Raw genomic sequence first — 18,447 nt, 5'->3', positions numbered from 1 at the left:
AAAGGCAAAGCCGATTGCTGGCAGAGAACAGAAGTTACTGCCGCATGGATCACCATAGAGACACAGAGAAACCCAGGAGGCTGGGAATAGTTTGAGAAATTAGATATATTTTCACAATCAGAGGAATGTTGCTCCATAATATTGTGATATGTTCCATGTCTGTATTCTGTTTTTGTCTTACAAAAAAAAAAAAAAAAAAAAGTTAGCACCTGGTGTAAATGTTGGAGGCACAATGCAGCACTGCACTGCAATATTACACTATCATCCTGTAGTGGCTAAAGACAACCACTAGGTGGAGATAGTTATTCATAAGTGCTATTTGCAAAGGTGTCACTTAGAATCAAGCATATTAGATTTAAAAGCAACCCTATTGCAATTACCCGTATTGATTAAACCACACACATTTCATCAGAAAGTATGGTTTAGAAAATCCTTATGTTGGATATGGATCAGGTGCAGCAGTTTAAGTAATAAAATAAAAACAACATAATGGATTCGCACTGACCAGCCAACCTATGAATCAATCAAATCCTTAGTTGTATTATAATGAATGCTCATTTGTTATGAGAATTGTGTGTGTTGTTCGTTTGGCATGGCAAGAACAGTAGCAGCATTGTGGAGGTGCTTAGCCAAACGTTAAGCCCAGTGGCACAGAAAAACCCAACCTCAACTTTTCTCCCTTTCTCTCTTTCGTTCTATGTTTTGACTGTGTTTCCCCTACATAGGTAAGAGTACAGAGAAAATAGTATAAGGTTAGTCATCAAGTGGATTGTATGTGAATATACACTGGTAAGCTGGTATACATGGTAAGCTTTTTTAAAATATTTTTCGGAGAAGTCTCTTATGGTCACCAATGCTGCATTATATTTGATCAAACATTTTTTTTTTTACAATTTAAAATAACTGTTCTGTACAGTATGTGAATAGCTGTTAAAATGGCATTTATTGCTGTGATCAAAGCTGAATTCTCAGCATCATTACTCCAGTCTTCAGTGTCACATGATCCTTCAGAAATCATTCTAATATGCTGATTTGCTGCTCAAGAAACATTTCTGATTATTAGCAATATTGAAAACAGTGCTGCGTCATATTTTTGTGAAAGCTGTGATGCGTTTTGTTTCCTATCAAGTCTCTTCTACTGACCCATTGGCTGTTTACTGCAAAGTTTTAGGACTGACAGCCACATTTACTGTAAATGCAGAAGTACATACCTTTCATTGATTTAAGTTGTAGAATGTGGCTGTCACACTGATAAATAACTAAACTGTGTGTACAGAGAAAGAGGAGTGAATGTATTCGTTAACAGCGTGTACGTGATCAAATGACTCATTAATTACTTTATCACTATTATAAAGAGAATCATGGGAGAGAAAACAAGTGGTTTGTACATTTTAAAGTGCGTGTGAACTGAGGAGTCAGTTCAGGGAGAGACTGCGAGATGTTACATGCCACACTGAACTGAGAAGGTCATTAGAGCATCAACAACATTCACAAAGAGAGAGAAAGCAGTGGGGAAATCATTGTGAAGGAAGTATTGGTCTCATAAAGATGTCCTCAAACACCCGAGGGGATACTGAGACCGCAGTCGCTGGACAAACAGCTCAGGTGGACTGTGAAAAGCTGAGCATTAATTCATACATGGCTCAGAGAGTCACATCACAGAAGCATTTTGGCAGAGATGGTCTGAGGAAAAAAGCCCACTCCGTGTTTTGCTGGCATTGCTCTGCGCTGAAGGAGAGGAGCGTCCTGACCCGCTGCCACACACTACACAGGTAGAAACTGTTTGGAAAGGATGCAGATCAGCACTGTATTGCTGTATTAATTTGTAATTGTCCCATGTAATATAGAAGTAATAATCAGAAAAGACAAGCATAACTGTTGTTATTGCTCATAATTTGGTATCATAAAATTAGAAACAACCCAGAACACCTACATTGGGCAAACAACACTCGTCATCGTCATAAAATGTTCAAATTGTTTTATTAAAGCTTTTTTTTTTCTTTGGGCCTTACAAAGCTATTTCTTCTAAATGGTCCCCAGTTCCTTCCAGAAATATGGAACAACTATGTTGAATTAGATTTTATTCTTTTTTTTTTTTAAGTTTATTATTTCAGTTCTATTTTATTTTTTTATTTTCAAATGTGTGTATATAGTTTGAACTATTTCGTTTTAGTTATTTTACTTCAACCTTAACTAAACGAAGGCTGAAATAAAATTTTACATTTTTTTTTATATATATACATATTTTATTTTATTCAAGTTAATGTTTTTTATTTCAAGTAATGAAAATGGTTTTAGATTTAGATTCAGTTAACAGTAATAACCCAGATATGGAATAAATAGTCATTTGCCATGTTTGTCTCTTTAAGAAACGTTTCTGTTTGTGTTTCACTCATTTCTGCCCATGGTTTGTTTTTCATGTGGATTTATGAGATATGTTGCCTTGGCAACTAGCTGAAATCAAATACCTTTTTTTTTCACTTGTTAATGTTTATTATGTAACGTTTATTACAAGTAATTAAAAAAAATGTTGCCTTTAGTTTGTTTCAGTCAACGCTAATAACCCAGATATGGAGTAAATACTCATTTGCTGCGCTTGTCTCTTTAAGAAACATTTCTGTGCTTCCAGACGTCTTTGTTTGAGTTTCACACATTTCTGCCCATGGTTTGTTTTTGGTGTGGATTTAGTGTGAGTCACTGATAAGAAGAGGTTAGATGAGGACAGCTGTCCCACGTACATTTATAGAAACCAGAGGAAATCGGATCAATAGGGCGCAATAACAATTTAACACAAATGGAAATGATTTCTGACTGTAAAGCTGTTTGTGTTCTACAAATTATAATATGGAGGTGTGTCAGAGCTCACCATACATTTTAGCTTGTATATCTTATATTGGTTTTTGTGCTTCTTATAGGAAAGTACCAAGGTACATCTTGCATGAGATGGTGCTTCCTAGTCTATTTCTGTTTTCATCCTTTAAAAAAGCTAAAGTGGTGCAGTGGTTCTGTAATGTACTGAGTGTTATGGTATGAATGATTACCATGCTTATACACAGTGTATTTGCGTGGAACTTAAAGTTACCATGAAAGAACAAACAGACATTATTTCCATTGAGAAAATTTAGTTCAGGATTTGATTCACATCTTTATACAAAATGCATGCTCACCAGCTCGGTTTCAGAGGTCATTATTGGCTTCATCACAGCAGAATGATGTTATTTGTGTGTTTGTTCAGAGTGAAATCTCCTCGCTTTGCTGCGGACCCAGATTTGGATCAGGAGCTGAGTGAGCGTTTGGGTTTGGGCAGTAATGACACTATCAGTAACGGTAACCGTGCTGATCTGGACGCTGCCAAACGTCTGGCCAAGCGGCTCTTCAACCTCGACGGCTTCAGGAAGTGCGACGTTGCGCGTCATTTGAGTAAAAAGTGAGTAAATACTTGAGTTATTTAGCATTGCTAGTCTTGTTACTTGTTAGTTCATGTAAACCAATGGAGTTAACTGATGTTTACAATTTTAATATGCAAGTGAAGAGAGAGAGATTGTGTGTGTGTGTGTATGTGTGTGTGTGTGTGTGTGTGTGTGTGTGTGTGTGTATGTATATATGAATACACAGACAGTTTTTCAGTTCTTTTAATTTAAGTTGTCATTTTAGTTATTTTGGTATGTGCTTTCTTCATTTTAGTTTTTTTTTTTTTTGTATTTCTATTTAGGTTTAATATGTTTTGAGTTCATTTTTAGTAATTTTTAGTACTTAAACTTATTTCAGTCAATTGACAAGGCAACATTTCAAATTTAGGTTTTTCATCAAGATTTTGGTAAAGGTAAAGTTTTTTCATCAAAATTTGTTTTCAGCTTTATTTCATTTAACAAAATGATTTTTAATAGTTTCAGTTAACTATATCAATAACACATATTTTAGCACTACATTATGCTGTAATTTTGTTTTCTTGTGTATTCATGCATTTTTATATTTTTTGTTTTAATTTCTCTTTTTTTTATGTCAGAAGAGGAGCAAGTCGTTACATTTTTTTGAACACAATAATACTTTTTTTTGGAGTAACATGCGCTCCTGTGTTGTTCACAATAAACTCAGGAACATGTTAGAAAGTAAATGCAGTCAGTTTTGATTTCATGTTGACTTTTAAGTTTGAGCATCTTTCTCTGACCTTGTGGTTTGTCCATTTCTGTCTGTCTCTGTGCAGCTGTTATATAAAGCAGGATTTCATGCAGCTTTCATTCTCCGGCTCTGCTTATATAGCTCACAGCATCTGAACTTTAAGAGCTCTTCTCTCTCTGACAGATGCATCATGGGAATGTTCATCCAGCGGTGTATCTCTGACAGGCCTTGGTCGCGTCTGTCACCCTTCCACCCGTGTCTCCCTCGTTTGTTCTTGCATTGTCATCCTCTTTGACTGTCTTTTCGTATCTGACTCCTTTTTAGCAATGACTTCAGTCGCCTGGTGGCAGAGGAATATCTGCGCTACTTCAATTTAACTGAAATGACTTTGGACCAAGCACTAAGGTCAGCACATTAAATATGTAAATGAAAAAGGTTTTTCTCTTTTTGTTTATATAATTATAATATATAGTATAATTATTATTGAAGTAATGATTTATGTTTTATAAGAAAATACTCAGTATATTATTCAGTATGTTCTTTAGAATATTATTTCATTTTAATCAATGTTACATATGTTTTTTTTTTGGGGGGGGGGTTGTTATTGAAATGTACTAGCAATTTCTAAGTAATTTTTTTTTAACAATTTTTTCAGTGCATTAAATGTACATATTTAATAATATGTATGATGCTACTAGGGGGGGTACTTTTATTTTTCTAATACTTCAGTACAATGTGAAGTTTTATTTTTACTTAATAAGATTCAGTATCTGTACTTTTCAAGTATGTTTTTGGCCAGATACTTTTAACTGAGTAAAATTCAGTATCTGTACTTTTACTTGAGTATAACTTTTTGAGTCCTTTTTACACCTCTGCTTTAAATTGTATAAAAAACTGTGTGTGTGTGTGTGTATTAATCAATAAATAACTACTAGTAATATATATATATATATATATATATATAATATTCTAGATTCTGTTGTTCTATAAATTGTTTATACTTAAGCAATAATTTACTACTAGTAATGGTTATATTAGTAATACTAAAGTACTAAATAACAAAAAAGAATAATTTCATCAAGTCAATTTAGAAATACTTAACACCTATATGAATTTTAGCATTTTAGATTTCTATTTAATATTCACTTGTATAAATTGTTATCATGACATTGGCTTATTTATTTCATCATTGTGTGTTAATGTCAGGGCATTTTTTTTTTTTTTTTCCAGGGCATTTCTGCTAGAGTTTGCTCTGACGGGGGAGACGCAGGAGAGAGAGCGGATCTTAGCACACTTTTCCCGTCGATATCTGCAGTGCCATTCATCTCTCACGCTATCTGAAGGTACAGCTCTGTCTCTGTGTGTGTGTGTGTCACATGATGAACAGACCGTGCATGTGTAAATACTGTATGTATTTGTGTGGTTGTATCTCACAGACAGTGTCCACACGCTGACCTGCGCTCTTATGCTGCTCAACACCGACCTGCACGGCCACGTGAGTCCACTCTATCAAATCACCGTATTATCACTTCACCACACAGACAACAGTAATGCAGGGTCAAATCTTCATCTCAACAACACTGCAGCAGTGCAGTCACACACATCCAAGAACATGCATTGGGTTTCAAAAGGCTGAGACCACAGATTTTTCCAGTTTAATACATTTTTTACTGCAAATGGTATTGTCTGCATTACAGTTTAAATGAAAAAGTGAATAGAATGTACGTGAACTTGAATCCTCAACACAGGCAGATACAGGAGAAACAAATCACTATTAATAGTAATTTTATGTGCTTTTTGTCATTTTTATAGTTGTTTTTTTTACATTCCTATTTATCTTTTTTTTGTCATTTTAGCGCTTCAACTTAAACTTTCAGTTCATATTTCAGTTAGTTGTGAAGGTAATAGTTCTCATTTTTAAGTTTTGTTTGTTTTTCATGTAATACTTGTTATTTTTTGTTTTTTTATATTTAACTTAATTTTTATTCCAGTTTAACTAATTTAACTTTAGTACTTTAACTTCAGTAACTTCAGTTACAGCTTAATCTTATTTTAGTTAGTTGTGAAGGCAATATTTCTTTTTTTTTTATGTTTTTCATGTAATATTTTATTTTGTGTTTTTTTTTTATGTATTTCTTTACATTATATTACTGATTTTACTACTTCAACTCCAAGTTATGAAGGAAATTTTTTAAATTTTAATTAGTCTTAGGTTTTTTTTTTTTTTTTTTTTGTTTAGTTTAGTTTTTGTTAGTACTTCAACCGAATAGTTATACTGTATAAATTTTACTTATAATTATAATTTTTATTAATATAATATATTAATTTAATATTATTATTTATTATTATCTTTCATTTAATTTAAGCTTAAAACAAACCGAATAGTTATACTGTAGTATTAGTTTTAAGTTACCAATAACAACACAGAAGGAGATTCAAATCACTATTTATTTCAGTACAGTCTACCATTAACTTGTTGATAAGCTTTTAAATAAACAAACAAAAAAACACAAAATGCACAAAGAAAAAAAATATACAATTTACCATTTATTTATTTTGTATTGAATCAATTATAAGTGTAGTTTTAATACACATTTTTCTGTACCATTTGAGCATGTGATTATTTTGAAAAAAAATTTTTAAACCATGTTGCTGACTGAAATGAGTTACAGACTTAAAAACTATGAAACAACTTAAGCAGCAGTTTTTGATTTCTGAAGTAAAATAAGTTGCTACCATGTTGCTGACTGAAATGAGTTGCTGACTTTTAAACTCAGATCCATGTGATAGTTGTAATTCTTATGTCACAACTTATGTTTTTAAAGGGCTTCAGAGATCATGTTGGACGTGTGTAATTTATGTTACAGAACACAACATGAAAGTCTGTTATCCGCTAATCTAAAAACCTATTTGAAATACTCAAGGGATCCTGTAGCGAATTAGCCTTCCGGCTTGGCCTACAATTGACGTCAACAGCTCTATATGCTCAGAAATACTGTTGCAAACAATAATTCTGACTTCTGTCTCGGTTTGTAAGAACAAAATGAATAATAAAAGGGAAAAAAAACAGAATGGCTCTTAATGTAACTCTGTGGAGTGCAAGCGTTGTGTTTAACCCTTCAGCACTGGAAGAGGCAGAGGGACGGATGTCTGGAGGGATCTGTGGTCTGTCAATCACTGCTGATGTCTGTCTGCTGGCAGGATATTAAGCGCAGCTCCTGTGCTTTTGTTAAAGCGAACACATGACGCCTGTTATAGGCCAGACTCGCTGTCGCCATGGTAACAGGTTTATGGTCCTGATGAGAGCTGTGAGCGATTTCAGCTTTCCTCTGATGAAACTCCTCAGTCCACAATATCAGATGATGTATTCCAGAGCATTTCTGCAGCTCCAGACATTCATATATTCATGCTCTCGCAGCTGAAATGTAGGACATCTCATGCTGACTTTCAGAGGCGGAAAATGGCCCACTCTGACATCGCATCTGAAAATGTGCAATAAGTTACAAACTTGCACACTTTTTGAACACCTTTTAATGCATCATAAGCCAAATCTGGTGATGAAATGTCCAGGAAATATTTTATAACAAGAATTGGTATAACAGTTTTGGTTTCCATAAATAAAATTAGGTTTATTTTTAGGTCCATTAAGGTTTTTCTGCATTATGGTATTGTCTTCATGACTAATAAGCAAATTTTCTGCCAATTTTGCACTGCCAAAATGTAAAGAAAATCACCCTGTATAGTTTTAAAAACGTTTTAGATTTTTTTTACATATACATTTTACAAAATAATAACTACTAATAGACAATAAAAAACACAAACACAAAAAAAAAAAAAAAATATAGCTTTAAATATATCTTAGCTTTAAATTTATCTAAATTTTAGAAATTCAAATATTTCAAACAAATAAAATATATTTTTTTTTTTGAATTTTAAAAAATAGTATCATTTTTTTTAAGTATTTAATATCATGTGTGTGTATTTAATAATATTTTATAATTATTGTTATTGTTGCTTTATAAAAGTAGGAATAGTTTTCACACTTCAGTGGGAAAAACTGAAAAAAATGGGATTAATTGCATTTTAAATGTCACGTGTCATGCAAACAATGTCACAATGCTACAGGTATATATATATATATAATGGTTTTTTTTTTTATATTATATATATATATACTATAATATATATGGTTTTTTTTTTTGCTGTGTGATTAAATGTGTAAAAGTCAGTCAGAATGCTGTTGATTTCTGTGTTTTCATCTTATTGCACAGATGAATGAGGACTATTAACTGGTGTGTGATGGTCTTTTCTGTCGGCAGAATGTTGGCAAGCGAATGTCCTGCACTCAGTTCATTGCGAATCTGGAAGGACTGAACAGCAGCCATGATTTTCCTAAAGAACTCCTTAAGGTACTGTATATTTCATAAATATTCCTTACTAAAGCTGCATAGTGAAACTGTATTGTTTGCATTATTATTGATTATAAATTATCCACAGAGAACATCTGCATGTCAGTAGACCATCTTTAGTAGATGATTTGAGATGTTCAGCAGGTGTGTTGTTCGTACCTGTGTGTGGTTGTGTGGTCATGTGACAGCTGTGCTATTAAAGCGTTCAGCGCTGCTGAGTGTGATTTGAAGCAGGAGAGATCTGTGTCCCGGTGGGAAGCGATGAGTCTTCAGTAGGTCATTTATTGGTTTATATTATTAGATTAGTGCTGTAATGTCATTGGTAGGAAACGGGATGGTTTGCTTCCATTCATTAACCCTGCAGGCACATTCTGAACTAATCAGATGAGTTCTTGAGTTAATACTAATGAGCTAAACGAGGTTTAGATTGGTTTCAGGGCTGAGAGCGGCTGCTCCGTGTGTGTTATCTGGCAGGAGATGTTTTCAAGCTGCTGCAGGACTTTAACAATATTCACTATTTTTAAAATAGAAGAACAAACAGGAGTAAGAATATTTTTGCATTAGTGGACTACTGGGAAGGGGATTTTAAATGTCCGTAAGTGTCATGAAAATAAGCTCATAATGCAAAATGAAAACTGTATTATAGAAGATAGATATTATATTTTATATATAATTTCATTTTATTTTATTGTTTTTCAGTAGTATTACAGTAGGAAAAATTGTTAATTCTAAAAGAAAAATTTGCAAAAATCTAATTTAATATACATTTACAATTGTAAATTTTAAATGGACAATTATGATTTTTTTATGATTTTAATTTAATTCTTATTTTCATGACACAAGTAAGAACATTTTTGCATTACATTACAATGTGCTTAATTGTCATAGTCATAATAAATATAATTTAAAAAATAAATGTGGTTAATTGCATTTTAAATGTGCTTGTGTCACGCTTATTGCCATGTAAATATGCCTCTGTATGTACAGGTATGTATGTAACACTTCTGGGTTTATTTTTCACATAGGAAGTGAAAAGTCAGGTTGAAAGTATTGCATTGTGGGATACTTTTTGTGCAATTTGCACATTCCATGCAGAAAATGTTTATGCACATTATATGTACTACATACTACAGTCATAGACAGATAATTATGCTATTCTGAATGTAGCAAATTAATGGCTTTGCTGTTGGTTCAGTCTGGTTTGCACTGACCCGTCCTTCAGTAGTGGCCTCTTTGCAAAGCCGCATCACATTGTGAATAGAAAAAGGCAGAGAAAATCCTGTTTTCCGTGGCATGAATCCTTTGAAATCTCTGTGCTCTGTTAAAGCCGCAGCAGTGAGCTTTATCTGAGGAGCTGCTTGTGTTTCAGTCCTTCATCTTGTTGATGAAAACACTGACTCTCGCTGGGACAGAAACCATCTGAAGAGCGATAGACGAAGCGAGGGAGAGCCGATGGAAATCGGTCTGTGTTCTTGCTGTTCATGCAAGGTGTTTTAAATCAGTCTCTATAGCTTTTATGACCACCTCTCTTTCTTTTCTTTCCCTTCGGCGATCCTTTTCTCTGTCCCTCACAACATCAGTAGTCTCACTCTTGCCTCCTACTCGTTCTGGTTCTCTCATTTAAACTCAGCAGCTGAGCAGGGCAACTTACATAAGCACATTTCACTCGCACATTGTCATATAAAGCTGTTATTGTGAGGTGCTAATTATTGGACAAACAGGGTTATTGTTTAATATAAAATGGATTGTTGTGGCTCTAAAAATCTGATTGGATGAGCTACTTTCAAAAATGATTTACACACACCAGTGAGGCACAGCAGGAGAATTATATATGACCCTGGACCACAAAACCAGTCATAAGGGTCAATTTTTTTTGAATAAATAAGCTTTCCATTGATGTATGGTTTAAGATTGGATTGGAATATTTGGTTGAGATACAACTATATGAAATATATATATCTCAAAAAATAGAATATCATGAAAAAGTTCTCTCTTTTTTTTCTAATTTATTTCAAAAAGTGAAACTTTCATATATTCTAGATTCATTACATGTAAAACATTTCAAAATATTTTTTGTTTTAATTTTGATGAAATCAAAAATCCAGTATCTCAAACTATTAGAATATTTCCTAAGATCAATCAAAACAAGTATTTGCGAAACAGAAAAGCTCAAGTTCTTTAAAGTATGTTCATATGGGGTTCAGGTCAGACATGTTGGCTGGCCAGTCAAGCACGTAATATCATGGTCAGCAAACCCCTTGGAAGTGGTTTTGTCACTGTGGGCAGGTGCTAAAGTCCTGCTGGAAAATGAAATCAGCATCTCCATAAAGCTTGTCAGCAGATGGAAGCATAAAGTGCTCCAAAATCTCCTGGTACAAATCATCACTGAGTCCAGAAACTACAAAACACAATGAACCAACACCAGCAGACATCACGTCAAATGCAGAGATGTTGTGTGTGCTGGGTGAAAGACGGTGGATTTGTGCCTGTCTCTCACACGTGGGTTGCTTGTGGGCTTTTGCACACGCTAGTGGAGTGCTTGAAGTGCGTCGTTGTCATGGAGACGGAGGGGCGGGACCAATGCTGTGGCACTGATAGGGTGGTCACAGGCTGACAGCTACCCATTTTACTGAGGAGATAACGACACACGAATTAGAATCAACCAGCTTTCTACAGAAAATCAAACAACCCAAACTCAGACTCACATACCTCATCTCTTTGTCCAAACGAGACGACCGTGCAGGTGATGTCTATTCAGTCTCTGCACTGCATGCCATGCTGTTCTAGATAGACAGACAGATATATCGTCCAGGCCAATAAATCGCTTGGAGGCAGTCAGCAATAATTGTTTTTTTTTGTGTGTTTTCAAATTAGTTGAAAACAGTTTGAGTAAAGATGTGTAAGGAAATGCTAATTTAAGCTGAATTTAAATGTAATTTTATTGCAAAGGGAAACAAACTAGATTCATATAATTTTTCAGTTCAACTTTTTACTCAAGTAATGCTCAAGTTTTATAAGAAAGATTTTCGGAATATTTTCGGATATTATAACTATAAAAATGCAGATCACTTTTGCCTAAGATATACTTTTGAATATGTTACAGTATGATGAATAATAAATGAGGCATATTTAAATGCATCTGCAGTTCAAGTGTAAGTGTAGCAGTATAAGAGCCGAAGTCATCATTCTAAATAAACATTTATCCTACTATACTTTATTAAGCAATTTAGAAATAAATACAAGCTTCTTCTGAAATGACTTTCCAAACATATCTCATATAGATGTTACCAAGCATATCTCATATAGAGACTTATACAAACGTGTTTATTAAAGACATTTTATTTTATTAATATTATGTGTTTTAATTTAGTTAAAAAGGAAACTATTTTTAATCTATTATGAATTAACTAGAAATATGTTAGCAGAAAATATGTACAGCAAAATAATTAGGCTATAAATCTAATAAAACCTGTCAAGAAGGTCATATTCTATTTACCACCCCCCCCCCCCCCCAAAAAAACAAAAAAAACAAAAAAAAACAAAACAAAAAAACATTGCCATTATTGTAATGTGAAAAAATATAAATCAAATCAAATAAAAATAATAATTATTTTTATATGTAATTTCATTTTTTTTTCTTTTGATTATGGTGTGAAATGTGAGCTGGATTTGGTTTAATGAGCTTCACCCCTATCTCATCTCAATGCTTTTTTTTTTATTAATAGACTGTATTTTAATAGACTATTCGCCAGTCACACTTGTAGTGTTATGACGTTCTTTGTGTTCATCTCTCTCCCATAATAATTCCATAATTCCATGTTCTTACCTCTCGCTGTCCCACCTCTGAGCACAAGTGCTGAATATTAATCAGCATTCAATGCGAAGTGAGCCGAGTCTGTGTGTGTGTGTGTGTGTGTGTTTGAGGGAGCTGGATCACTGTGATTGGCTGCCTGAAACCTGAAAGAGAGAGAGAGCGAGCGAGCAGCCGCCTCCGAGTCTCTCCGTGATTTAGAGACTTTCCATCTGCAGAGCCTGAAGGATAAAAGAGAGTGGCACAGGACAACGAGAGAAAGTGGACATTTTCTGATCATCCACGGACACACATCTGTGACTCCGGAGACCGCATCCACACGCACTTCCCAAAAAATCCGTCAGGCCTATCATGGATCCCAGATGGATTGATGCAAAGGGAGTGATGCACATCTTCTGAAAAACGCTTGGTCCTTCCAAGAAAGAAGAAAGAAAACCAGCTGAAGCTCAGAAGCAACAGGCTCCCATCAGTCTTCATCTCGGATTGTTTTGCATTTAATTTTTTTTTTTTTTTTTTTTGCATTGCGTGCTGAATTTGTCTCGTCATTTGGGCCGGTGCAGGTGTGAGGATTCCTGTCTTCTGTGAGAGCGTTGTGTGTGTTTCATGTTTTCTCCCGGTTTCCGTTCGCCTCATTCCATCTGTCGGATCCCGGCTGTTCTTTCACACTTCTGAAAGCTTTACTTGCCATCTGTGGCATCACTGTGTGTGTGTGTGTTTGGCCACTCGCTGGTTGCAATGTTTAGCTTGTAGAAGTTGGTGTTTGTCATTGACTGTTACATGTGTTCAGAGTACGCAAGGGAAATATCGTACATTTCAGGATCACTGTCCTTTTTATTTTGCTCTGAATTTCTTGATTCTCCAGTTTTAGCGTCTCACAAACGTAATGTGTAATGTATTGTGATATTGTCAAACAGATGGTTGCAGACACCCTGTTGCGTCGCTGAACACGTTTCATATTGCTTTCATGTTTAAGATTAGAAATTAAGACGACGTTCTCAAGCCAAATATAGTTTTAAGTGATCGCAAAGACCGCAAATCTGTGCTGGACTTACAAACCAGATTCAAAAAATGACCTGTAACACTTATTTTACTCATCAGCCTATCTAAAGACTTGGATTTTCCTTCTTTTTAAGCCAGATTTTCTTGCTTTTTTGTCTTTGGAGTTACCTCATCTGTTAACAGAGGAAGCCATGTTGAGTTTTTTCATGTGTTTCTTGAATTGAAGATTCACATTTATGTATTTGGCAGATTCTTAACCCAAAGTGATTCACTAAAATCAGTTCTTGCATTATTTGGGAATCGAACCCATGACCTACAGGAAGGCTCTTAAGCTTTTTTAGTTGAACATTTGATGCTAAACATTGGAGTGAACTCATTTGAAGATCCAAACCCCAACTGGAGTTGATTATTTCCCATAGTGCACCACAGCCTCGAACAATATTAGAGTAAAAATCCTCAACCCGCCCGGCCCCTTCCCCCCCCCTCGCTCTCCCGCTCTGCTCGGTTCGATACTTCCGAAATATCCGTATGATGGACCCATTCCGTTACCCACGAACGCCCAGATCCAGATCACTCAAACCTCTGGTGTTTCCGGACCTCCTGGGAAAAGCTCAAGATGGACAGAACCACCCTCAGGCCCGCAAGAGGAAGAGGGTAACCTTGTCTCATGTCATCACTCACCTGGTCATCTGTACTTGTCTGCTGCCCAAAAAGGCCAAAAAATTACATAGATGGACCATGCAGCCACTTTTGATCAGAATAACTTCTGATTTTGTCTTTTTAAACACCATGCACTCTTAAAAATAAGTGCATTTTATTGGTATTAATCGTTCCATAATGGAACCTTTAACATCCATAGAACCTTTCCATTGTTCTTTATAGTGGAAAAAGATTCTACAGATTTTTTAAATGTCTTTCAGGAACCCATAAGACATTGCTGCAGAATTCCCCTGTCGCAACACTTATTTTTAAGAGTGTACCAAACTGCAGTGTACTTTTAGGAGTGCAGTAGCTTATAGATTGCCTCAAAGCTAATAGACATGAACTAAAAGAAAAAGCAACTTCCTATCTCTAGCAGAATTGGTTTTGTTTGAAATGTGCATTGGTGGGGAGATGCTGTTTGTTTTGCCCTGAGGGACCGAGAGGGTAAATTTGCTCTCTATTGCTGCAGAATTTCTAGTACACACTCAGATTATTAGCTGTTCATGCTGAGGTTTCTTTTTTTCTAGATGAAAGGATGTGTGGAGGGAATAATATGCTTATTAAAGTCCTTCTCTCATGCATATTTAGTTTGGCATCTGAATTAGGAATTATATTGCTTTTATGTACATCTTATGATGATCTCTAAGCCAAATCATACAGCTATGCTTTATAGAATTAAAAAAACAAAACATTTCATTTATGAATCATTTTTATGTTTGAGGTTTTGTCCCATGTAGGCGCAGTCTTTGACTCTGTCGGGGAATCTGTGTAGATAATTAAATTGCAAACCCAGGATTCCACTGTGACGCAGGTGTTTGATGACGTCATTTACACCGATGATGTGTCAATTAAGTGCTAACGATCTGAGGAGACTAACAGCCATCTGTGATCGTTTTGTCTTTTATTTAGCTCTTTTATTAAAAGGGAAGATATTTTATTTGTCTTTTTTTTTTTTTTTGAATTAATGTTTTTGTTTTTAATTTATATTTCTAAATTATAATTATATATTTTTAATAATTTAGCTTTTCATCACTTTTTTTTATGTTCTTTTATTATTTCTTATATTATATTTCTAAATTATAATTATATATTTTTAATAATTTAGCTTTTCTTCATTATGTACTGCCATTTAGAAACAAGAACAAAAACCGAATGAGCTTAAACGCTTATCTCTCATGTAAATTTATGGTTGGAAAAGGTTTGAATTATTGGTTGTGGAGTAAAACTGATGCTTCACTGATTGTTAGGTACTGATGTCCAGAATGGCATTTATTTGTGTAGACAGCATGGCTATAACTGAATCAGATGTTTATTTTGAGGTGTGTCATCTGTCACAGTCTGATTATGATGCTACTTACAGCAGAATATATACATGATGCAACTCGTACGCCAGTCTGTTGAGCCAAACACAGTCATTTACAGCTCAGGTGTGACTTACTGCTTGACCCTCCCTCCTCCTCCCTCCCTCCCTCCCTCTCCCTCTCCCTCTCCCTCTCTCTCGTCTCTCTCTCCGCTCTTCTCCTGTCTCTCTCTCTCTCTCTCTCTCTCTCTCTCCGCAGGCCCTGTACAACTCTATTAAAAATGAAAAGCTGCAGTGGACAATGTAAGTGTGTTTTCTTCCTGTTTTCACGTTTAATGACTGTGAGGTTTTACAGTATGTGCTACTACCAAACTACCCACATAGAAACAGTCAACTCATTTTATCATTCTGATCACCCTTAAAGAACCCATTACCATGGTAACCACAGTTTCCTCCAGAATAGCTACTACAGTTGCTGTCACTATTGTAAAATCTCAAACGATATATTTCTATTTTTGAGTGAGTATTTGCTCATGCAAAAGCTGCTAAGTTGTTTTTAGCGTATTTTTTTATTTTTTTTTAAATTTACTTATTTTTGTACATCAGGTTATACTAAATGAAAAATTAGATGCATTGCCTTGGAATGAAATGTGAAATAAAAGAAGCTTTATATATTTTATTTAACTTAAAGTTCATTTTAAAGATTTTTTTTATATATCAGATTTATTTTTATATAACATATTTTTTAACGTGCAATATTTACATTTTAAATTTAGGCCTAAATATTTTTATTGGGTATATGTGTTTGTCCAAGTCTCTATGCTTTTATAGTGTCTAGATATTCAGTGTATATCAGATGTTTTGCTCATGTTATCGTCTAGCAGGAAGAAATTGCATGTTCAATCACTTGGAAAGTAATTTCTTTGTTTAATAGCGATGCTTTATAACTGTAATAATAATGAAATGATTGCCATAGTAAATTTTCACAAGGATGAAAGATGCGAGTGATGTCATGGGAGGAAATGGCACAAATAGTGAAAGGAAAGCAGGTTCTAGTGTTCGAGGCGTTGGATCCGTGTGGTGTTTTGCTGGAAACAATAGTGTGTGAGTGCTGCCTATTCTCTTTCTATATTCACACACACACACACATACCAATTAAAGACCCTGGCTTTCTGAGCGCCGTTGCTATGGTTACGGCTCCATGGATACCGCTGCATAGTTACGGCTCGGCTGCATTTCATCGATATGTATTCACCCCCCCTCTCTCTCTCTCTCACGGAGCCCTAACCTCGTTCTCATGTTGAACACTCATCCGCTCGCCCACACACACCACAGCGCTCTTTAAAGGGTCCCGCTCGCATCCTGAGCAAAGGTGAACCCACAGACTCCTACTGCAGCTCCCAAAATAGCCCATCCGTCCCTCCCTGAGCTCATGAACAAGAGCGCAGCTGAGAAACGCCAGCCCATCTGTATCGAGCCGCTCAAACTTAGATCTGGGATCTTGCTTTTATGCTTCTGTTGCAATATTAGGATGCGAATTCTGTTGATTTTAATGAGCCACCAAGGTAGCGTTGTCTAACCAGCTGACGTACGTAGAAGAGGTTTTCGTCAAAATTATGGGAATGACTTGCATGCATTTGTTTTCATATAAGTGCAATTTAATTCAACCTATCGTAGTAAAAAGTCATTTTGATCAATACTTCATTCCTCAATTGGTCATCATGAGTTTGAGCAGTAAAATATTTTGATATAATCTGTTAAACTTAAGTGTTTTTTTTCATATAAGTGCAATTTAATTCAACCTATCGTAGTAAAAAGTCATTTTGATCACACATGCATGACCATTCAGAAGTTTGGGGTTGGTAAGATTTTATGTTTTTGAAAGAAGTCTCTTCTGCTCACAGAAAAAACGTAAAAATGTGAAATATTATTACAATTTAAAAACACTGTTTTCTGTTTTAATATAACCTTAAATAGAATTTATTCCTGTGATGCAAGGCTGAATTTTCAGCATAATTTCTCCAGTCTTCAGTGTCACATGATCCTTCAGAAATCATTCTAATATAAAAACATTTCTGATTATTATCAGTGTTGAAAACAGTTGTGCTGCTTTATATTATTTTTATTTATTCTTTTTTTTTTGTGGAAACTAATGCATTTTATTTTTCAAGATTCTTCGATGAATAGAAAATTCAAAAGAACAGCATTTATTTGAAGTAAAAATCTTTTGTATTTTTTTTGTATTACGTTTTTAATGTTTTACTGTCACTTTTGATCAATTTAAGGCATCCTTTTTGAACTAAATATTAATTACAGACAAACTTCTGAACAGTAGTGCTCATAATTTCCAGATATTATTGTTTTATAGTTGTGCTTTGATTTGCTTTTTGTAACAACATCTTGGTTGAATGAAACATATTAGAAAAGGCTTCGACGTATAAAACATTAAATCCTTTTTTTTTTGTGTGTGTGTGTGTTGGCAGGGCAAGTAAAAATCTGCCTTACTGGCCTGAATAAACCCTACTGTTCGTCACCCATTAGTGTTAATGAACCGCTATTACCCACACAACAATCTCATGCACTATATTCATTACAATGTCACATAATGATCAATAATCAAGTCATTTTATCACGTCTGAGAGAGAGAAAACGCAGAGAGACTGGGACAGAGAGACCGATTCTAGAGGAAAGGAAAGTGCTGTATTAATGGAGGTGCAGGAATTGAGCTGTTTACAGTCAGTAAAGAAAAAAACTGTTCAGAAAAATACATAACACACATCCAACATCATCAAATCACACTCAATCTGCTGCTGAGCTCATGCACTTACACTCTCAGAAATAAAGGTGTACAAAAGCTGTCACTGGGGCGGTTCCTTTTCAGAAGGTACATATTTGTACCTTAAGGCTCCATTTTGGCACCTTAAAGGTACATATTAGTAGTTAAAGTGTACATATTAGAACCCAATAGGTACAAACGTGTACCTTTTGAAAAGGTACCACCCCAGTGACAGGTTTTGTACACCTTTATTTCTGAGAGTGTACTGTAAGAATACAAAGAATGCAGCGCTGAAAAACAGAGAGATGGTGTGTGTGTGTGTGTGTCAGCA

At 34.9% G+C, this 18,447-nt stretch overlaps 1 protein-coding gene across 1 annotated transcript in view; it reads left to right on the top strand.

The window, feature by feature from the left end:
• The window catches only part of LOC109100269, a 49,078-nt gene that overhangs the window by 19,063 nt on the left and 11,568 nt on the right, over positions 1-18,447 (top strand). Inside the window, 6 exon segments of the mRNA XM_042736009.1 lie at positions 3,236-3,427; positions 4,444-4,524; positions 5,350-5,462; positions 5,556-5,614; positions 8,439-8,528; positions 15,600-15,643. Coding sequence (XP_042591943.1) covers positions 3,236-3,427; positions 4,444-4,524; positions 5,350-5,462; positions 5,556-5,614; positions 8,439-8,528; positions 15,600-15,643 — 579 coding nt within the window.

This window comes from Cyprinus carpio, chromosome B12, assembly GCF_018340385.1.
Source record: "Cyprinus carpio isolate SPL01 chromosome B12, ASM1834038v1, whole genome shotgun sequence".
Lineage (NCBI taxonomy): Eukaryota > Metazoa > Chordata > Actinopteri > Cypriniformes > Cyprinidae > Cyprinus > Cyprinus carpio.
This window is presented reverse-complemented; position numbering and strand designations above follow the sequence as displayed.